Source organism: Sapajus apella, unplaced genomic scaffold, assembly GCF_009761245.1.
Source record: "Sapajus apella isolate SASKATOON/1434 unplaced genomic scaffold, GSC_monkey_1.0 scaffold18, whole genome shotgun sequence".
NCBI classification, from domain to species: domain Eukaryota; kingdom Metazoa; phylum Chordata; class Mammalia; order Primates; family Cebidae; genus Sapajus; species Sapajus apella.
The window spans coordinates 8218447-8242759 of record NW_022436958.1 but is presented as its reverse complement, the minus strand read 5'-3'; the positions used below and the strand labels follow the sequence as shown (position 1 = coordinate 8242759).

At 35.8% G+C, this 24313-nt stretch overlaps 1 protein-coding gene across 16 annotated transcripts in view; it reads left to right on the top strand.

Moving 5' to 3' along the window:
• GTDC1 (glycosyltransferase like domain containing 1) overlaps positions 1–24313 on the top strand; it is a 419157-nt gene that overhangs the window by 120889 nt on the left and 273955 nt on the right. For all 16 annotated transcript variants that reach the window (XR_004271224.1, XR_004271219.1, XR_004271222.1 and 13 more), the window contains 2 exons: positions 9816–9880; positions 12579–12780. Coding sequence is in view for 7 of the 16 variants with exons in the window: in XM_032286219.1 (XP_032142110.1) it covers positions 12602–12780 (179 nt within the window). In the remaining 9 variants the exon portion in view is untranslated. The remainder of the gene's footprint in view (positions 1–9815; positions 9881–12578; positions 12781–24313) is intronic.

The following is a 24313-nucleotide window of genomic DNA, read 5'->3' as shown; positions in this document are numbered from 1 at the left end:
GAAAGGTCCTCTTTTAATTCACAAACTATTCTTTGCATCTACTATACAAATGGTTGAAATTTCACTATCACTTGTTCTCTGTAACATGCAAGTATTCCTTGGAGAGAAGTACACACATTGCACCCCAGCAGGCATTTACTCCAAAAAATACGATGTAGTTTATCTGATATTTTAAATTTAATTCTCTCAAGTAAAGTTTGGAAACAAGATGGGTACATTGAAGAAGGGGAATGTAAGAGGATATTAGGATAGTTCAATTCTATCAAGATCAGTTGAACAACTATTATAGAAAAGATATGATTTACCTAGTTTTAGTAATTTAAATTATAAATTCTCTCTAAAATGATTCATGCTGTTTGTTAACTGTGAATGCTAATTAATCCAGTAGAGAAACTAATGATCCCAGATAATGGTGCATATATGTGCTGGAGAAAGATGCACGAGGGAATTAACTAACTCCTGAGTAACTTTACTCTGAGCACACTGTTTGCAAAGTGTGAAATTACTTTAAGAGATGATGAGGATGGGGAGTGCAGCTTTTGGCAGTTTGTAAGAAATACTTTGGCTATAGGGTCTCTGCTTCATTAGACAAAATATTTGTATCATGTCTCCTTGAAAAACCAGCTGATAAAGAGATACTAAGTGATAGACAAGGCCACTAAATAGATAAAAGTGGTAGTGCTTGTTCCGGTCAGGAAACTTCGAGCTGTTGATATGGGAAAGTCTGTGTTTCCTCTGTAGAAACTTTGGACAATAGTAAACCTTCTAGAAATTATACACAGTTGTCTGTGTATACCTTTTCTTTATTTAACAGTTTGAATCCTAAATATCTTCAGGATTTAAAAAATCCCCGTCTATTATTAACAGACTGACTCTTTTTCTTATGATAGTGGGTAGCTAATAATATGCCTCTTGTGATATTTAAAAATAGTAATACAGCTCTCATTACTGCATCTATTAGCCCCAGATTTACTCAGCCCTGGTCTAAACTGGGTTTCTGAGCTTTTAAAAATTTAGCATTAAAGATCTCTAGAGTCGGTTCAGTTTTTCTGGTGTTGCCTTTTTAAATTGTCAGCACGTGTCTTAAACTATTGGCATATCAGAAGATTTTTAAAAGTATATATAGGGACTAGAAAAAGAACTTCAATAAATAAATAGAAGAAAATGTACTTTTAATGAATACTTTGAATACATTTCTGTATTCATGTAGAATGTTGAAGATGATAGCAGTATCAATATTTTAATCGATGTAGCTTTTATTTTATTTTAAATTTATTTTTTCTGAGATAGGGCCTCACTCTGTCACCCAGGCTTGAGTGCAGTGGTGTGATTTCAGCTCACTTCAACCTCCGCCTCCTCAGCTCAAGAGATCCTCCCACCTCAGCCTTCCAAGTAGCTGGGGCAACAGGCATGTACCACCACATTCAGCTAATTATTTGTATTTTTGTAGAGATGGAATTTTGTCATGTTGCCCAGGATGGTCTCCCTGGACTTAAGCAGTCCACCTACCTTGGCTTCCCAAGGGATTACAGGTGTGAACCATCGTGCCCAGTCTGATACAGCTTTAAAACTTGTTTTTGTTGATTTGGGTGTTAAAGGACAGTTTCTAATACTGGCTTCACATCACACTTCCTAACACCATTTAAAAAGTCTGTTACTGTAGGCTGGATACAGTGGCTCATGCCTGTAATCCCAGCACTTTGGGAGGCCGAGGTGCGTGGATCACCTGAGGTCAGGAGTTCGAGATCAGCCTGGCCAACATAGTGAAACCCCGTCTCTACTAAAATACAAAAATTAGGTCAGGCTTGGTGGCTCACGTCTGTAATCCCAGCACTTTTGGAGGCTGAGGCGGGAGGATCACCAGGTCAGGAGATTGAGACCATCCTGGCTAATACAGTTTTGGAGGCTGAGGTGGGAGGATCACCAGGTCAGGAGATTGAGACCATCCTGGCTAATACAGTGAAACCCCATCTCTACTGAAAATACAAAAAATTAGCCAGGCGTGGTGGCATGCGTCTGTAGTTCTAGCTACTCAGGCAGAGGCAGGAGCATCGCTTGAACTCGGCAGGTGGAGGTTGCAGTGAGCCGAGATTGTGGCTGAGGTAAGAGAATCGCCTGAATTTGGGAGGTGGAGGTTGCAGTGAGCCGAGATTGTGCCACTGCACTCCAGCCTGGGAGAGAGAGTGAGACTCCGTCTCAAAAACAAAAAAACCCAAAAACCAAAACACACACGCACACGGGTACGCACACACGAACACGGTTATGCGCGCGCGCGCACACACACACGCGCGCACCAGGCATGGTGGTGCGTGCCTCCAATCCCAGCTACTTGGGAGACTGAAGCAGAATTGCTTAAATCTGAGAGGCGGAGGTTGCAGTGTGCCGTGCAGCGTAGCACTCCAGCCTGGGCAACGAGAGTGAAACTCCATCTCAAAAAAAGGAAAGAAAGAAGGTCTGTTACTGCAAAGTGGTTTTCACTGATATAAAGTGAATACTAGAAACATCAAATGAGTCTAACGTTAATACATTTAAAGATATCTGTTACTAGCCTTTTAGCCCCCTATGGAAATTCTTCCTCCTACTCTCAAATGTTTACCTAATATTATTTTACCTCCTGCAATGCTAGGATTTTGCTGCTTTTTTTTTTTTTTTTAGTTGCTTTGCCTCATGGATAAGTCAAATTCAATTGTGAGATTATGGCCTTTTCATTTTTCATTAGAAGTGACTAAATCCAGAACCTTATACTCAGTGATATTTATTTCAACTCATCAAGGGAATGCCACCCATGTTTACTTGTGTTGCTGTACTTCAAATACGACATTTAGAATATTTGTGTGTTAGAGTAACACTGCTATTTCTGTTTCAAAATTAACTGAAAATGTGATATGTGTCTTCTACTTGGATAGGGAAACTTCTCAATAACTTTTGTAGTTAATATGGATTAAGTTATTAAAACATATTTGAGTGAGACTCACTAGCACCAGTATAGTTAAGAATATGTTAGTCATCTTATTTTAAACTCATTTGGTATGTATATTTATAATTACCCTGTACAAAGTCAGTCTGAGTTGAATGTTGGCATAGAAGCCAGTTTAGGGTAGCAAGATAATGTTTCTGTCCAATAAAAAATACCAGTACAATGATTAAGCCAATGGACTTCTTCCAGGTCAGAGACATGACTATTTTTAATTAAACATTCTTGTAGACTCCCGTCAGTTTGGGGAAGATGCTTTCCCAGGACATGGAACATAGTTTCTAAATCCTTCAACAGGGCAGACAATTTTCCTTAGATTGAGGGGTGACATTTTGAATAGAATTGGATGCCACCTAATATATTTACATGGTAGTACATTCTGTACATAAAATTTTGCCTATGAGAGTAAATAGTAATGAGTGATAGGAAGAATAATTTTTTATGTCTGGTAATAGTAAAATTCTTGAATGAATAAGGAAGAAGCAACACATTTATTAAACACTTTGTTTGCTGAGTGCTGGAGATACAATGGTAAGCAAAACAGACCTAGTCAGGTGTCTCCATGGAACTGAACATCCAGTAGAGATATTGACATGAAATATATACTTGTATAAATATATCCTACATGTGATAAATAGAAAGAAATACTACTGTTTTGTCAAGAGAACCTTGACTTCGTTTGATGGTAACAGTAGTAAAATTTTGAGCTAGAATGAATATAGCTATGTGACTGACTTCTTCACCTTCTGCTCCAAACCTTTGTTGGCATATGATTCTTCAATATCGTTTTTTTTCCCTCCAGTCCTAGTTCTTAAGACCTATTATTCTATCAGAAAGGCAACTGTCTAGAGCTGAGGGATAAAGAATAAGGGTTATATCTTCAGAGGAGTGGTGATTATGTTGGACTCTGGGGAGGAATCATAAGAGATTAAAACAAAAATTTAAATATTTCACTCTATAATATTCAGTTACTTATGTTACTGATGCCTTGGTTTTACAAACTAGGAGGCATTATTAAATATTGTATGCGATTATATACTTATTAATTTACAGTGACATTTATATTCCACAAGCATATAAAACATATACCACGTTATATACATCATTTATATATTGATAATTATTAAACTTATATTTCCTCCTGAAACTCAAAAGACTAGAAAATGGAGGTTTCTTTTACATGTTGTATCTTGTGCCTGCAGTGAAGTACAGTGGAATGTGATATGAATATGGAGTCAGAAGACCTGGGTTTTAGCCTTGCTCTGTCACTATTCTGTGATGCCGATATTCTTTAAGTTTTGTGTTCTGTAAAATAAAAGTGGTTGAACAATGGTGTCAGTATTCTTTTCATCTATTATTCTGAATACACCTTGACTTCTCTATTTGGGTATTCATATACGAATGGGTCAGGGTGCCCAGTTTTCTCCCACTGAGCTGGTTTACAGCCCATTTCAAGAAGGTGGAAGGCTTCTGGAGGAATGCCATCTTTGAGAAGGAAATACATTATTCATCTTGTCAAACTTTTATAAAAAGAATAATTGTTGGCAGAAAGTATTTAAAAATGCCTTTTTTTCTTCTCTGTTAAATAAAAGCCTAATTACTAAAAGTGGAATGGGCTCTCTAGATTGATGGTGAGGGAATTGGCTTCTCATCTTACTTCCACTTCTCAAATTAAACTAGGATGATAATAGATCAAACAGAATAAAAAACTGCAGGTGATTTTCAAAATTTATGAAATTTACAAATACTCTCTTAGGCCATAAAACTCACTTTGGCCTAGAATTCAATTGCTTATTCTGTTTCTCCCATTTCTTTAATCAGTATTACTTCTCTTGTATTGGTAGTTTAAAATAAACACATATCTATATGAAAAAAATTATTTCCCATAAATTCTGCTTCTGTCAACAATAGAAAGGAATGAATATTTGAAAGAGAACATAATAAAATGCGTCCAGATATACTTGCTGCTTGATTTAGTTTAGACTTCAGCAATAATGGGACATCATTAGTATCAAGTACAGTGTTGCCTAACACTTGTTGCTTAGAATCTATGTTAAGTGAAAGCAGTGTTACTTTAAAGGCAGAAGAAAGTGACTTCCTGTGTCCCCGATTTTCACTTCAGCTCCAGCACAACCTAGTTCATCTACTATGTGTCAGGTCCTGAGATAACTTTCAGGAAAATAATGGCACAGCATCCATTTTTCAGATTTTCACAGCTCCATGGAGAAGCAGAACATGTGACTACAGTGAAACAAGTATAATTCTACTGTACAGAGTATAAAGGAAGTCATGTTTAGGAGGAGTTCAGGGAAAGGCTTCATAGAAATGGTGATTCATGAGCAGAAATTTTAACAAAAGTTCATTAGGCGAACAGAGAGCAAAGGCTGATGGAGGTGAGATAAAAGTGTGAAATCATAAGAGCGTAAAATATCTCTGGAGTGTGGGTGTTTAGTATTGCTGCAAAGTAGAGGCTGGGGAAGAGGGATTGAAGTGAGAGAAGGCCAAATGTGGCTGTAGTGAAGAAAAAGGAAGGGGCCAGGAAATGAGTCTTAATTGCCGTTTGTAGGGCCTTGGATTTTATCCTTAGGTGATTTAAGGTTTTTGAGCTTGTCATTTTATGGTCAGATTTCCATTTTGGAAAGATTATTTGTGATTAGCTTAAGGAGAATGGTATGGTGGAAACAAGATTGTATGGTAGCATGGAGGCCTAGTTAAAAGGGTAATGAGATACTTTAAATGAGTGGTGAGATGATTTTCTGATGTAAAACTTCCTATTCATAAATATGCTGCCACATTTGTGAATGCTGGGAAATTAAAAATATTTTTAGTAATCAGTAGAACTAATTCATTACTGCTTTTATAGTTTGAAATTATTCATGGAATTAATAGCATTTGAAAATTGAAAGGGGGTTAATATTGTATTTGTCAGTGGAATTAAACCACTCAACTTCTGACACAAATAAATACCTTGTAATTTTGCTATATAATGTGGAACACAACCTCACAAAAATATATTGAACTTGTATACTTGCCTAGTTGTTTGTGGAAGTTGTACATACTTGAAAACAAGTACATGATGTCATAGTGCCTAGTACATGGTAAGTACTCAGTAATTATTTGCTGAATTTGCATTTGATGCTTATAAGTTTTAAACAAGACTCTTTTTTAATTCAAGTCTTGGAATAAGTGACTTTTTTTTTTTTTTTTTTTTTAAATAAAGGCAGGACCTTGCTCTGTCACTCAGGCTGGAGTACAGTAGCGCAATCATGGCTCACTAACCTCAAACTCCTGGGCACAAGTGATTTTCCTGCCTCAGCTAGGACTGGAGAAGCTAGGACTATGGGTGCACACCCCCCACACTCAGCTAATTTTTAAATATTTTGTAGAGATGGAGTCTCACAGTATCCCAGGCTGGTCTCAAACTCTTGGGTTCAAGCCATCCTCCCACCTCAGCCTCCCAAAGTGCTGGGATTATAGGCATGAGCCACTGCACCCAGCCATGACTGATACTTTTAAATAGAAAGGAAAATTCCAAACCAACAAAAAAGAAAATATTATCAGGGAAAATTAAACAGTCACAAATACATGTAAGATGCTAATTTTGCAAAGAGCATTTTTTAAAAAGATCATTGCAACTCTCTCATATAATTGGAAAAGCACATTTGAAAATAGCTTTAAATTTTCTCAGAAAGTATGGCGTATACGTTTTCCTACTAAATCTTGGTTTCGATGCATGAATTTTCAGTTCTTAGTCTCTACAACAAGACACAGAAATCAGAGTTGAAGAGATTAGCATATCCATAACATTGAAAGGGATATACATTATTAGCTTACCACATCTTTGTCAATTTGAACCCAGAATTAAAACAAAATGTTGCTATTTAAGTACATATGGTAGTATACAAGTTATCATAAATGTTAGACTGTATGTCCCCTAACCAAATAATGGAATAATGATCAGTATCCATCAAGTGTTATTCACAGTTCAGACTAATGCTCCAGAAACAGATTCATTCCTATTAGCCAACTTTGTTTAAATTTATATAGAATATTTTCAGTGCATAGAGTTTTATGTATGTAAAATTATTACTTTGCATTTAATAGCAGATTATATTTCAGTTTTCAGAGGTTATATTCCGGTTTTAGAGGTTAAGATGAATTTGCTGTGCCTGATTTTTATAGAAGAATTTAAAAAAATAACTTCTTAATAGAATCTGTTTATCTTGTCTCTGTTTTCCCCCATATGATAGTTGATTGTAGTACATTACTTTGAGGAAAGTTTTTTAGCAAAATGTATTTTACTTCACACTCATTCTTAATAGATTCTGTTAGGGGAATCACTGGTGACATGTTTTAAAGCAGAGAACTTTTCAATGCTGCTTATTTTTACTATTTAATGAGATTTCAGATATATTTTAACAACTGGGGTTTCCGTGATGAATCATTAAAATAAGTGAGTAGGCTGGAAGGTAATACTAACTTTTCTCAGCACTGCCCTATTTTACTCTGCTGGATTATTGGTTGCTTTTTAAATAGAACCTGGGTGTGTTGGTGGGTGGAGGTGCAGAAGGGAAGGGAGAGAAAGGGTCAGTAAGAAAATACCAGGTAAACTTCTGATGACCTACTGAGAAATACTGCTCAAGTTTCACTTTCCCCAACTTAAATCATTTAGTGTTTAAGCCCACTGTTTTTTGCTTTAACAAGCTTAAGTTTCCAAATATTACATATAGGTAAATCAAAACTATATTTTCAACAATTGATTGAAGTTTTAAGGTATGTATGTGGATTAGCTTGTGGAATCAATTTCTCATGTGTGTGGGATTAAAACCGTTAAAATCATCATCACTGAAACTATACCTTCCTACAACTAACCAATAACAGAAAGGTGTCTATGGAATATATTAATACAACAATTCCTCTGATTTAAAATTATTACTGGGTCTTTGGTTGGAAAATGATTTGAATATTATAGGTAACAAAGTTGACGTCAGATATGAAGGCTAATTATGGGTTTCAGTGTGACAAATTTATTTATTTTTTTAAATTGACATGATGTATTTATATTTAGCATATACTTTTCAGTAAATCAATGGCATATTGCAGATTTTTAATATCTATACTGTTAAAAACATTTCAACTACCATAGCAGTTCTAAGTGCTAAAGGAGGTAGACAAAAATGTAGTTCACCTTGAAAATCATCATAGCTTAGGGAATAAAGAAATTGGGTCAAGCTTAAAATAAATGCAGGTACAATGACAAAAAGTTTTGATAAAAATTTAAAAATATTCACAGCATTAGTTTCAGGCTACTTTTGTTCTCTGTGATCTTATCAGTGCATTATTAGTTTTTAGTTGGGATGATGCAAATGGTGATTTTTCATTTTAGTCAAAATATTTGAAATACTATTGATATTTTCATGTTATATCCCCTTTCAATTATAAATATACTTTTTAAATGGTAGAGAATTCTTAAATAGATCATTTTGACCTCTCTTGATCTTAAATAGAATTTGAAATGATATAAAATTTCTGTGTAAGAGCTGTCACATTGACATATTTTATATTTCCATATTTGATGTTTAGCATTTAACCATGTATCATTAAATCATAGTATTGATAATGAATTAAACTTTCATAAAGCTTTAGTAGTAACTAGGTTTTCATTTATCTGGTGTCATTGGGGAATAAATTATGCTGAAGAAGTGAGTTTTTCTTTCACTGAAGCTTGTTTCAGCAGAAAAACTTAAAAATTGATAAAAATTTATCTGATATATTACATGCTTTTTTAGGGAGCAAGCATGGAGCTGCTGTATTTACTCTTTTCTTAATGTTGTATAAGACCATTATGAGCGCCATGCAAAAACGACATGGGTTTTCTGGTTGGTATTTATTTTCCAACCTAGTTTTTTGTTGTTTCTTCCTTTTAAAGTGCCACACCCCTAATTCTGGTATTCTTTTGTTGTTGTTGTTGTTTTGAGATGGAGTTTTCCTCTTATTGCTCAGGCTGGAGTGCAATGGCACTGTCTCAGCTCACTGCAACCTCTCCCTCCCGGGTTCAAGCGATTCTACTGCTTCAGCTTCCCAAGTAGCTGGGATTATAGGCATGCACCATCATGCCCTGGCTAATTTTGTATTTTTCGTAGAGATGGGGTTTCACTGTGTTGGCCAGCCTGGTTTTGAACTCCTGACCTCAGGTGATTCACCCATCTGGACCTCCCAGAGTGTGGGATTACACAGTGAGCCCCTGCGCTCAGCCTAATTTTTGTATTCTTAATCAGTTTAAGTGTTTCATAATTTAAGGTCTTTTTTGGTATTTGTGACAATGCTTTAACAGATTCATAAACTGAGGCACCAACAGAAGACATTTGGCTCTCTACCATCTTCTGGCGAACACCTGGCCATAGCCGCTTCCTATAAAGGAAAGCCTGTTCTTGCTTTGGAGTTAGCACTTTCAATAGTGAGGCCTTATTACTGCTGCTTCCAAGTATTCTCTAGTAGCCTTTGCTAGTGGTGCAAAAATGTCTGTATTCACCCTACATGCTTGTGAACATCTGTGTATCAAGGTGACCACTTGTGGATTTTTCTGACTATTGCTGAAATGGGCAAATAGTGTATTCTCTTTATATTTTAGCAAATTCCACCATAGCAGTGAAGTGGGTTGTTTTTTTTCTTTGATCAGCCTCATGCTTGTTTCAAGCAGTTTTCTAAAACAAAACTCAAACACAGCCAAAATATTTGAATTGTTCTTTAAAGTGCTATATGTCATTTGGTTTGAATCATATAGTTAAAAATCAGCTTCCCCCCTTTTACTTGTATCTAATGGGAATCATCTTTCTTCCAGGTTGTACTTCAAGAAGACCATAGGGAAGAACACATTTTCAGCTTGCTGCAAAAGTTGCAATAGAAGTAAGTGGGGGAACTGCCAGGATATGTTTGTCTCCACAAAACAAGCAGAACAAATTTCCATGAATCAAAGCCACTAAGTATAGTTTTCAGAGATGGTAGGACATAGTTATTTTCCCTAGAAAAACAACCAAAATGCAGGCACACCCATTGGCCACCAGAAAAAATGCTCACGTAAACACTAGTTCAAACCTGTACATTTCACCCTTCTTACTGAGCTGTCAGGGGGGTGGAAATCTACTATAGCTATAATCTTTTTTCACCCTTTTCTGTTTTTCAGCCTCCCACATGCTTAGTTCAGTTCTGCCTACTGAGCATCTTGACTCTATAGCAGCACCTACATGTACTGCCTCCACAGTGGCTGATAATTTGCAGATAACTTGTGAACCAGACCCATCAGAAACATCTGTACAATATGTCATGATATGTACTTTAGATTAATCATGGAAAGGATAAGATGATGAGGAATCGGAAAGCAGTTTTCTTTTCCAGTATTGATACTGCTTTCTTTGAGGTTAGATGAGTGAAATATTCTTTAGAGTGGTTTATATCACATTTCATCACTTGGGGAAATAGGTCATATTTACAAGACCCTTTTAGAAACCTTTTAAGTACATATAGGGCATATGTTTAATACACCTTAGTGTGAGTAGGTCAGAGGAAATAAAGCAAGATAGTAGATATCTTCAATGTGGTGAAGTAAGCAAATTAATGTTAAACTGCTTATATTCTGTCTTTCTTGAAACCTTTGATATAATTTTCAAAATTGCCTTTTATTGTTCTTTCAGTTACTTTCTAGAAATTTCCATTATTTGAAGGATTAATGGCTACCACTTTGTTGAACCTAGAGGGTTCAATAAGTCTGTTAACTTATTGAACACTACCTTATTAGAGCAGAAGTCCAGTGGACCATGAACTCTGCATGGCTCAGCCTCTGAGCTCACCTCTTACCCACAAAGCCTGCAGGGCTCTCAAATTCATGTTTAAAATGCCAGCTGCTGACATGGGATGTGTAAACACCCCTGCAATTTTAAATGCATTTGTATATCCACCTTTTTCATCTATTCCTGTTGGGTAGGGGACCATGATTGAAAATTATTGATTTTAAAATGGTAGAAAATTTGAAGAGATTCTTTCTCCTTAAGGAGAGTGATTTATATTAATGATGGGATGGGCTAAATACCTTCTTACTGTTTGCAATCTACTATGCTTCACATGCATTTTCTAATTTTATCTTAACAACACACTCTGAGGTTAGTACTGTTGTCTCTATTTTGGAGAAGATGAGACTGAGTCCTACAAAGTTAGGTACTTGTTCAAGGTCATACAGCTTGAAAGTGACAAGAGCTGAGGTTCAGACATGTATGTCCTTGATCCTAGGATTCATGCCTTTTCTACCTGAGGACCACTGCTTCTAATTTTGCATATAAATGAAATACACACACAGAGCCCCTCCCCCAATTATATATAGATATATTCCTCCATCCTCCCAATTGCTCATTGGAAAATTTAGACATCAAAAAGAAGCCTTTTTGCTTTGAAATGCAATTTAAGTAGCCATTACTTTGAACAAAGTGAAGTGTAGTTTTATTAGTGAAGAACATCATGAGTCATTGAGACTAATAATTTTGTGGAACAACATTATTAAGAAAAGGAATATGCCGTTTAATGAATGATATTTACTTAAGTCATAAAGGAAAATTCAAACATCTGGAATATTTCTTAAGCAATATAGCATTTATGCATGTAATGATGTGTTCCCCCTATGTCTTACAGGAAATAACATATAATTTGAAATGTGTATGAGAGATTTTATGTTCATAGATATCTTTTTATTTCACTGAGCACGTTAACAAAAATTATAGTAAAATGAAAAATTGCTTGATAGCCAATTCTCTGTGATGAAATTTTATCATGTTTTTAATGACCCTATTATTGCTATTTTATCCCTCTTAATAGGTCGCTTGTCTAAAGGAAGGTTGTAGAAAGCTTATTGGTTCACACACATACAACTTTACCACACTGTTTCAGCGTTTCTTTGGGAATGATACATTGACAAGTTTGGGGAAGTGATCAAAGTATGTGTAGTATCTCAAGAAATTGTATCCTAAAATTTTTAACACTAGAAAATAGAGATTTGTATATGGTTGATATACTGTCTTTTTAAATACGTATCTATTAGGGACAGTTATACCTGGTGAATTTAAAGATGGAGTAATACAGGAGTTAAAGAATCAGAGTTTCTGAACCACGAAGGGCCTTATAAATGAAGGGCTCTTGAAGTGGAAGTCATCATTAGAAGATGAGTTCAGTTACAGTCTAAGACTAGAGCTCTAAGTCAAGCGGTTTCTGAGATTACTGAGTCAGGCTTATAGCTGAACAAAGCAGGAAGTGAGTGTTCACAGCAGGTGAGGGCTTTTAGCTTTCTGGTGTTGAAGAAAAAAACTAAGAGTCATAGTGGAGATAATCTTAGGACGTGAGGAAAACAAATCAGAAAAGTAAAGACATCCTTATTTCTTCTTCTTAACACAAATATAAAACTTTAAGTGTTATATACCATTTAAAATATGGGATAAGCCTATTTTAAAAAATAAGTGCTAAATTATTTGTATTTTCTGAGTATAAAATTTGAACTTATTTTTATTACAATTTTATACATGTATGTAATGGAAAAAATAAACATTTTTTGGTTGTTATCTAGGATCTGAAGGTTTGAATGGGCCAATGAGTATTCTCATCATTGAAGCATTCTATGGAGGGTCCCATAAACAACTGGTGGATCTTCTCCAAGAAGAGTTAGGAGACTGTGTCCTTTATACCCTTCCTGCAAAGAAATGGCATTGGAGAGCTCGGACATCTGCTTTATACTTCTCTCAGAACATTCCCATCAGTGAGCATTACAGGTAATTAGAGCTCAGGATGCATTTCCAGTTTTTAAAAAAGTAACTTTTATGAGGATGTTGCTTCTCTATCAGCATCTTTAAGAATTTCTCCAACAATGGAACTGGTTGTTATGAGTACAGTAGATATTTCTCTAAAGAAAGCGGAGCAGTGGTGTACACTCATCCTCTAAGGACACCTGGTCACTAGGAAAGGAGCTTCATTTAGAACCAACCATATGTCTTTTCTTATTGTCTTGTGATTTCATTATATACATTGGTGTGGGTATGGGTAACAATTTGTGGCCTGAGAGAAGAGTAGATCTTGGGCCCATTGGGTTTTTTGGTGGGTGAGGTGTTCATAAAAACACCTCTAATGCCTTTTTTATTGAGTATACTGTTTTAGTTTGGTTCGTTCTATCTGCTGTTTACTAGGAATCAGAGTTGAAAGGTGGATATTCCCAAGGGTTTAAAGTCTGTTGAGATAGAGATAGGCAAGTGCAATGAGAGATGAAAGATGGAGAGGTTGATTTGGACTGTGACAAACTGGAGGTGTTTTTATAGAGTTGGTAACCTTTGACTTATTCTTGAGGATGAGTAAGTTTGAAAGTATTTATTATTCAGAACTCAATTCTGAATTCTGATTTGTTAGGAAGTAGGAACTAGGAGGAAGTATTAGAAAGAGTCTCATGAGCTGAGCATGGTGGCATGTGCCTCTGGTCTCAGTTACTTAGGAGGCTGAGGTGGGAGGATTGCTTGAGCCCAGGAGTTCAAGGCTGCAGTAAGCCAGGATCGTGCCACTGTACTCTGGCCTGGGAGTGGAGTGAGACCCCCCCATCTCTAATAATAATAATAATAATAAAAATAAAAATAAAATTTAGAAAAAAAAGAGTCTTATGGGACACACTGAAAAGATGGAGGTAAATACTCATTATATTTTCACTGAGGGAACAGGTAGGGTGGCATCCCCTTATTCTCTATTTGTACGTGTTTCTGTGTGTTCTCCTGATGGTTAAATAGTGGAAGACTATCCTGTAGTGGTTAACATATCTAATGTTCTTGCTGTTGTGGGCCCCTGTGTATTGACTGCATTGGTTTGGGCAGGAATGAAAAGTGCTGAGCTGATAATGAATGGAGTTAGAGCAGACAGGTTCTTAGAGGAAGGACATGTTGGAAGCTGCAGTGCCCACTTTGCCTCCAGTACCTCTGCCCATCTGCTGCCCCTAAAGTGGACCAGCCTCAGGAGACATGGCAGCTTGTGACTTAAATGTAGGTTGCTGTTCTTAGTAGGAACTTGAGGGATTCAGAGAGTTACCCATTTTGTGTATGAAAACCAAGTATTGTCACTGAGAATGCACAGTGTCAGATGAAATAGCAGCGAGCATTCCAGTTACATGGCTTAGGATTTGAAAGGTAAAATGTTGTTCTAGTGCGTGTTCAGAATTTTCTATTTTTTTCAAATCTAAAGTGTATCTTTCTTTACATAATTTAATGTTTTATATTCTGATATCACTAAGTGAATATTGTTGATTCACTAATAGTATGAAAAATTTCAATGAACATGTTCATATAAAAGTTGTAAAGGTAATGATAAGACTGTTGCTGTGTTAAAATATGACTGTTTATGGTTGCTTTCACATCCCATTTAATTGTGTTTTTGCAGCACCAATTATATTATATTACTTAAGGTCAAGTAATCCAGTTGACTTTATGGCACTTTTTCATTTGACAGTACTATTCAATATAATAAATTTCTACAGTCATTTGAACATTAAAATGAGACATTTCTATGTCTCTTGTTTGATTTCATTTTGATTATGCAGTTTTTCAGAATTACATTATTGTATCACAAATATATGTGTGTGGTTAGCATGCAAACACTTCTGTGCCTATGGCTTCCCTACTCCCTTAGAAGCCTGTAGCATTTGAGGATAAGTGTCACAGTGGTCTTTGAAACAGTCTTATTTGAGAGGTAGATATCTAGATATCGTGGTGTAAAGCCTTACTCTCTGGTAGCCATAACCTCCACTGCCTAAGAATGGTATCTGTCATCTTTCAAGGTCTGCCATTTAGCCTTTGCAGTTAACTATACTAATCTAATCAGTCTTTTAACCCAAAGGTGTACCTTACAAGTTTAACTTACAGTTATATTTCACCTGTGATAACTTATCTACTCTTTGCTAAATAACCTTTTTGAACATTTTAGAAAAACTGAGGTAGTATGAACATTTAGATACTAAGTTAACAAATATGTGCATTCAATCCTAGATTGAAGTGTGAGAGTAACCTTTTGTTATGCCAAGTAAGTCTGAGCTCTGTGGAAATTTTTAAAGATATGAAAAATTTTTGCTTTCCAGTTATTGCTCTTCTTGTATATTTGGTATGTGAAATCATCAAAACTCAAAGGTAAAATGATTGGGCACCAATATTGCCTACTATGCAAAATACTCTGAACAAATAAGAGTGTCTGATGAGAAAGACCTTGAAACATATGCTGTTTTTCTCAGCTTCTGAACATGTAGTTGTTGCTGTTATAAGCTTATTATCTGAAAAGTATTTTATTGTTGAAAGAATAAATGCTTCAGCCTAATTAGCCAGTTCGATTCTGCTTTATCTTGACAACTAAAATAATATATCATGATTCATGTTAGAGCTGTTTAGTTTTATTATAGATTACAAAAGTTCAACAAGTTATTTTGTCAAAAGTAGTCAATACTTACTGTTATTCTTAGGTTATATTATAGCTTTGCCTTAGAAACTTTACTAGATACAGAAAAAGGTTTTGAATATGGGGCTTGGGGGAGGCATTACATTTTGTTTTATGAAATGTTAATCATTTGTTCCAGGATGAAGCAGTTCTACTTTCTTAGACTGTACCTTAGACTAGGTATCGAGGGTATTTTATTCACTTTTCTTTCTGCAATATCTTTACTGAACTGAAAGAGTCTCTGTTATTTAAAAATCATTTTTTTCACCCTCAGATGCTTACAATTATATTTTTTGTTTCATCTGAGGTATTGTGACAGATACTGATCATTGCCCACTTAACAGCCCTTCTTCCTTGTTAACAGAATCGCGGTTTTCTTTAGGATGGCTAAGTACGCAGCCCTTGGGAGTAAAGCAACATTGACTTAAATTAGTTAGGATGATCCCGTTCTCTTTTGCCAAATTTTCCCTACTTTCCTTGCATCTTGGGTTGATCAGTCTCCAAGTTGTGGCAAATTAGAGTTAAGTGGGTGACTTCTGGGAGTTCTTCCAGCAAAGTGGTTTTTAAATTTTACTTATAAAAGAAGAAGGCCAACTCCCCTTTCTTACATTTGGCTGGTTGTGGTATCTGCAAACATGAAGTACAAGCATGAGGACAGAACCCCTGGATTGCCATAAATGGCTGATGGAAGGCTGCACAGTATCTGGGTTAGTGGTGGGTATGGGATTTGAATTCAAGTCTGGCCACTTGCAAAGACTATATACTATTCGTTCTTCTTAAGCCTATTGTCTTAGCAACTATTCTGTCTTAGTTCCAGTTAAAGCATGGTAAATTATTTAATTAAATGAAACCTAAGTGTGTCTTGATTAAAATGTATATTATTATATTTCACTGTTAGAAGTGGGTATGGTACTTCTCCCAGTCTTGAGATGTATTACAATTCTTGATGGTTGTTGGAGGCTGGAGGGCCAGACACTAGGTGCTTTTCTGGGTCTGTGAATCTGTGATGTTCTCTTAATCCTCAGAAGTCACAGGTCATTTGAATTTTTCTCTTTTGAGGCTTTTCCTCAAGACACAAATAAGGAACTATATGGGATACTTTCTTTCTTCATAGGGTAGACTCATGAACACACTGATATCAGTCTTTGTTTTTGATGCTCAGTACCTGCCATTCGAAGTTGTCCTTAAACTGGTATACTGTGAAGTTCTGTACTTGTTTTACAAACTTGGCTAGGTACAGTGTTTCATTACTGCCCATCTCACTAGCCTTATATTATTACTAGCTGTGTGCACTTCTTGGGGTTTGGATGGTGTTTTGACACTGTATAAATAATTTTGTCATTAGGTACAGTGTAGCATCTCATAATCTCACCAGTATGTGCCCGCTCCATTTAAGGAGAATTGGCCCAGATCTTTCCCATCACTTAGCCTACTAGCTTTGCTAGCCTATACTGCTTTGTTACGGGGTCTTCTTCTGGTTTGTTTTTGTACCAATCTTGCTCTCCTGTCTAGGTAGCACACACAGCGGCCTAGTTCTAGTCTTGTATGACACTTAGGGCTTCTTCCACAGTATTTCATCTCACTAAAATCTCCTGTGATTGACAGTATTGTTTAATTTAGGCATGTTGACTTTATGTTGAAAGTGTAGCTGACCACACATCTACTGAAATAGGATAATCCTGCATACCAAATAACCAACCATTTGATCATTCTCTGCCTCTTTCTGTCTCTTTCCTCTCTTCTCCCCTCTTCTCTTTCTCATATACACATACATGCACACAAACACACACACACAGACACACCACCCACACAGATACACACACACACACAGACACAGATTCTTCTTTGTAAAACTAGAAAAACCTGTCGTCATTATCCCTAAAGGATGGTTTCTAGGCTTCATCTTTTCCATGTTTTTTTGTGTTCCTTTGTCAGTGTTCTCAAGATGAAAATATTCCAATAGAAAGGGGAAAAAGTTTTCTTGTTAGGGAGTTTGTAGTTTATTCTTACCACAAGTTGCCAATTCAAAAGTGTTTGTGTGGTTAGTAGCATGCACTGTGAAACCACTGCATCCCAGGGGTTAAGTGCTGCAGTGCAACTTCAAGTAGACATTTTTAATATCCTTTCTAGCTTATTTAAAAAAATAAAATATTACATGTAAGGTTCCATATGGCTCCCTGGGTAACAGTTCATATGGATACAAGACATTATTCCTAACAGACTTTGTGCCTTAAAGACCTCTAGGATAAATCTCCTGTATATTTACCGTTTAAAGTTTGACAACTGTATTTTAAAAGACAAACTGGATGTTTATTACACTTTTACAGAGGGGAGAAAATCATTATTTTTAATGAATGGAATGGAAAAAGGGGGAAAAAACCCATGCCCAAATGGATGCAAAATATACTATATAAAAGAGCTTTGACTAGAATAAGATCCTTCATAGTTTTGCTTTTATAAGTAATGTGCTTGTTTTTAACATGATAATTGAAGACTATTAGTCTGATTTTAGAGTACTTCTTATCTAATTGTTTTTAAGTGTTGAGTGTCTTCATGGTTAGTCTCAATATGACAGGAAAAAAAATTAGAAAAATGAAAGATGTATTTAATTCTGCCTTCATCTCCAACATTTATTTATTTGAGAAAGATTTTATGCTTTTATTAAGATCTTAGTCAATGTTTCTTTTTGTTACTGTCTCTGATTTTCTGTACATGGGGCCTCTAAAGCTGAGATACAGAAGACAGTCTGTTGCCCTTTCCTTTCCTTATCTTTTTTTTAGGCAGCTTTCATGCTTTCTTATTTTCTTGGGGTCACATTTGGCCAGCCTCCTTTGGGCACATTATTCTTTCCATTAATGACTGATTATTGTTCATCTTTCCTTTATTTATACTCTTTCATTGTTCAGGCCCACGTGTTTCTTCACACGATGGACCTGCTGGTCTTCTGAGCTGCCAGTCCACAAAAGTCACTAAAAGGGGAAAGCGGGAGCCGAGTCACAGCTACTGCTCCTGAAAGCAGTCATACTCATTTCTTCCTTTTAACTTTCTAAAGAACATAAGTCTGCATTTCAGTGAATTTTTTCCTAAAGTCTCTCCTATGTTTTTCTTTGTTCGCCATCTCATACTGATAATAAAAATGTAGGCCGGGCGCGGTGGCTCACGCCTGTAATCCCAGCACTTTGGGAGGCCGAGGCGGGTGGATCACGAGGTCAAGAGATAGAGACCATCCTGGTCAACATGGTGAAACCCTGTCTCTACTAAAAATACAAAAATTCAGCGGGGCATGGTGGCGTGTGCCTGTAATCCCAGCTACTCAGGAGGCTGAGGCAGGAGAATTGCCTGAACCCAGGAGGCGGAGGTTGCGGTGAGCCGAGATCGCGCCTTTGCACTGCAGCCTGGGTAACAAGAGCAAAACCCCGTCTCAACAAAAAAAAAAAAAAAAAAAAAAAAACTACTCGTCTTCTTTAGGTGAAATTCCTAGTTGAATATGTGTAGTTGAGACAGCATTGGGGGGTGGGATAGTTTGGTCAAAATTCCTCCAGACTGGTTATCTTTTGGTTCTTTTCTAAGCTTGTTTCCATTATTATTTTCCTTCGTTAGTATTTATTAAGAGCTTTTATATTAAGAGCCAGTGCCTATGCTAGCACTGGTGATATAAAGTCAAATTTGACAAACATGGCCATATGGTGCTAGCACACAGCAAGCACTTAGTGAACCCTTTTTGATTGAAAGAAAACTTAGTGCCTATACCTACTTGCTGATACTTGTAATCTTGATTAAATAATCCCTGATTGAAAGCCATCCGTGATTTCTTATTGCGTGTGTAAAATCCAGAATACGCACAGGTTGCTGTGGTCTCTGTGATCAGGGCACTCTCTGCTTCTGCAACTTTATCTCTACGCTGTCTTCTCATTAATGTGCTGGGGCAGCTCTGGCCTTGTTTACTCACTCTGAAATATCAAGCTTTTTCCTGCCTCAAGTCCTATTACTGCTTGCTGGTCTCTTTGCTGGCAATACTTACTCATGCCCCCAACCCACACCCTTTTTTCTTCATGGCTTTCTCAAGCCTCAGCTAAAAGTTTCATCATTTCAGATAGACCTTTACTGAGCACCCAATCTAAAATGAGCCCTCTATTTTAGCACTCTTTTTCTCCTCTGTAATAACGTTCTATATAACCCGTAATAATTTTGTTTGCTTGATATTTTCTCCCCATTTTATTCTAAACTTTATGATGGCAAGGGTCATATCTTTCTTGTTTATCATTTTGTCCCCAGTACCTAGTATGCTACCTAGCAGATAGTAGCTGCTTAGAAAATATGGTTGAAGGAATGATTTTTAGGGTTTGAAAAATATGGTTGCCATTTGCTTTGTTAATTTACTTACATTTTTCCTGCTATGGGCACTACCAGTATCCTCTGCCTAAAAATGTCATCTCTTCTACATAGAAACAGAAACTAAGGCCCTATGTTACTCAGTTTTACTGGATTAAACTAAAGAATTCCATATATTTTTTTCACTTTCATGCTTTATATTAATCAGACTATGAAAGTAGCCATTATCTATTATGTAAATTTTGACAAAAGAAAATATAATTTTCTGTAATTTCCCTTGTACAAAAGTGTTCCTAGAAAAAAAGTTTCTTAGTTCAGAAAACATTAGTCTAGAATAAGCTTGTTCAGCCTGCGGCCCAGGACAGCTTTGAATGTAGCCCAACACAAATTCTTAGACTATCTAACTTTCTGAAAACATTATGAGATTTTTTTTTTCAAGCTAATTAGCTATTGTTGGTGTTAGTGTATTTTATGTGTGGCCCAAGATGATTCTTTTTCCAACGTGGCTGAACAAAAGATTAGACACCCCTGATCTAGAACATGCCTGTGATATTTGTAAATTTCATGTGATTGTATTTTCAGGCTTTTTAGTTTTGACAGTGGCCACCCATGAACAATGACTTTTAAGTTTACAGAGCAGACACTTTCAGAATAAATGGCAGATTAGAATTTGGCCCAAAGAGGTATTTTGCTTGGACACTGTAATTATTTAAATTTTTTTTTTTTTAATTAATGCTTTTAGACAGATATTCTTCACTTTGGTCACAAATACGACTAGTCACCATTGTTTCATACAAGCCTACTTTTCACATTTATTTTACTTAACTGGCCCATTTAGACCTTTGTGTTTATAGCCCCTGGCTTAGAATCTGCCTGAAAAAATGCATCTATAATAAAATATTTTAAATTGTATATATACATAAAAGAGTTTACCAAAAGGATAATAATCACTTGTGTTTGAAAGAAACAACGTACTATAGTTGGAGACTCAGCAGTCCTGGGTTTTAATCTCAGCTCTGCCATTAATTATTTGGCCTGAAAAAAAAATCACTTTAGAGTGTTAGTGTTAACCTTAGAATATTTAATAATAATATTTTTTTTCATTTGTAAATGAAGGTTTATGGTTTTATCTGCTCCTAAGTTTTATGATGTCATGAACAAATAATTAACATCAAGATCAAGATTTAAGGAATTCTAACATGAAGGACAAATGTTTCTATCATTCAACTTGGTCAGCTCATTCACTGCTTCATTTAACTTCATTTAGCTTTTCCTAGGCTTATTTGTACATTTTCTTGAATTAAATACATATATATTTATAAATATATATATTTAATATATATTTATAAATATATATACATATATATTTATAAATATATATATTTATAAATATATATATATATTTAACTTTATTTTTAGAGTTAGAGATTTTTGGGGAGTAAGTGTAACAGTGCTTCTGTCTTTGGAGTCACTGTTACGTGATTTCTTATTTGTTCAGATTTCCTTTATCAGCCTCAGCCCTTCATGATTATTTGCCTTTTCAAAGGGAAGGCATTTGACTGCCATGTTAGCTATCTCTCTCTACAGGACATAGTACATGTATACCATACATTCATGATATTACTGCAGAATACTCAGACAGTGAGGGCGGTATTCATTAAAGAAGTACAGAGAAGTAGGTTTAATTCTTGCAAATTCTGACATGGATCTCAAGGGATGTTAGAGATTTTGATAAATAGAGATGAAATGGAAAAGCACTGTAGGAAAAGGAAGTATTTTGAACAAAAGTCCACAGGAAAAATAGGGAAATGTTAGGAGACTTTAAAAGCTCGATTTTGCATGAACATATTCTGAGTTAGGAGGAGTTATGGGAGATCAGGTTGGGTGATAGGTAGATTTTTTTCTAGTTCATATACATTCTTAAATTCAAGATTAAGAATTTGTAGAGCTTTTACTATAGGTGATGGGCAGCATTTGAAGGCTGTATTACTCTGGATTCTTTTGTGTGATAGAAACTCAATTAAAAATCACAAAAACGCAAAAGAAGATATAGTTGAGTTAGCTGAGTCATGTAACTGAAAGTCTTAGGGTGGTTGGCCATGGCAAGGTATATACAGAGATGTCATTTGTTCTCCTGCATCCTTGACCCTTTTTTCCTGTGTTTTGGGTGCATTCTGGAATAGGCTCTTTCCATATGGATTACTCCCAGAGCTAAGCTTATATTCCACCAGGTTAGTTACCTTATCTGTGAGTAGTACCTCTTTTTTCAGAAGTTCTAACAAAGTGCTGAGATGGACCAACTGTACCTTTTTGTATCATGTGGCCTTTAGACTTGTTATTGAAGCAAAAGGCATCTAATACCATGTTTGACAAGGCCTGTATTACATCATCACTTTGGAATCAGGAAATGGAGTCAGCCTCATTCAAACCACTTGATTGAGTACAGGAGAGCAAAAGGAAAATTACATGACATTGCTGGTATTTTTTTTTTTTTTAAGTCTTAATCTGTAGTCCAGGTTGCAGTGCAGTAGTACAGTCATCACTTACTGCAGTCTTGAACTCCTCAGCTCAAATGATCCTCCCACCTTAGTCTCCTATAGTAGCTAGTCCTAGCTAGTACAGGTGTATGCAACCATGTCCAGCTACTTAGTTTTATTTTGCAGAGACAGTGTCTTGCTATGTTGCCCAGATTGGCCTTGAACTCCCGGCCTCAATTTATCTTCTACCTTGGCCTCCTGAAGTTCAGGAATTACATGCATGAACCACCAATGTATCTGATCTGTTGCTGGGATTTAAATAAGGGGAAATGACGTTTTTCAGGCAAAACCATCAATGAGCGCTATAATAGAATGTCAGAGTGAGTTAAGGAATATTACAGCAATATTGGATGGAGACCATTGATGAATATAGAAGGTGGTCATTGGATTCTAAATATCTAATAGAAAAATAGTGAAATTCTAAATGAGAACATTAATAGTAGGAATGGAAGGCAGGAAAAGAACTAGCAATAGCAATATGGTTGAAAGTTATGTTACTTGCATTTTACTGGTTACAAAATGTCTGGAGCTGAACTGAAATTTACCTTTGTCCTATCTATGTGAAAAGGATTTGGGATATAAATTAATTTAGTCAAATTCACAGAGGTCACAATTAAACTACTTTAGTGGTTATAATTATTTTAAAAACTAGGTAATGCTAATAATAAATTATTCATATTCACTCATTACATTGGCTCAGTTTGTTTTGGCAGCATTTTAGGTTACTCCATTTACGTAAACGTTATAAAACTTTTCTTTAAAAATCTAATGTAATACTGCTGTCTTCCACATAAATACAATTATATATATACACATACACATATCTACATACTGTGTGTGTGTGTGTGTGTGTGTGTGTGTGTATGTGTGTATATATATATATATATATATACACACATACACACACACATATGTACAGTCGTGTGCCACATAACATTTTGGTCAGTGATAGATTGCATATGCAGTGATGGTCCCATACAATGATAATTGCTTATTTTTACTACAGTTTACCTTTTCTATGTTTAGATACACAAATACTTACCATTGCATTATGGTTGCCTACAATACCGAATACAGTAACGTGCTGTACATGTTTATAGCCTAGGAGCAATAGACTATGCCAATATAGCATGGGTGTGTAGTAGGCTACACCAACTAGATTTGTATAAGTACACTCTGTGATGTTTACACAATAAGAAAATTGCCTAGTGACACATTTCTCAGAAGGTCTCATCATCATCAAGCAATGTTTGAATGTATAAATACACACAATCAATAAGTGATTCAGTATTTGGCATTAATTTGTCAAACTTCTCTCTTTTCCCCCTGCCAAAAAGTAAGGTATTAAGTGCATCTGTAGAGTTCATGTATTATGCTAAATCTCAGGGTGCAAATGAATGAGTAAAGTTTCTGCTTGTCACTCTACTTGGTATATAGTTCAGTAAAGCCAGTTTCTTCCTCAGTGATCTGGAATAGCAGGCATACATTTGATGAACACACACTATGTGCTAGGCACAAACAATATAAAGATGAATAAGGCAATATGCTTTAGGAAGTAAATTTCTTCTTTGGAATATAGTTCTGAGGTTTCTTTGTTTGTTGACTTTGGTACCATTTGAACAATGTTCACTTGAGTCAGCATTCCAAAAGGGTCATTTACTAATATGTTTCTAAGAAAATTCCCCACATTCGTAACTTATCTTTCACTATAGTAGAGATTTAAAGTGTAGGGTATGGGGGTATTTTTGCTCGTAGTTTCTCTGCGTATCCAGTATTGAGACAGATATTTATCTGTATTCAAACTGTTTTGATGGTTCCAAGATTTTTAGAAAATTAAAATAGGTAAGAATGTGAATTAGTTTTTATCATTTTTTCCTTTATCATAAATTTAAACACAATGAGAAATATTCTTATAAAAACCAACATAATTCAAAGTATGTATCATATGCATATTGTGTGTGTGTGTGTGTGTGTGTGTGTG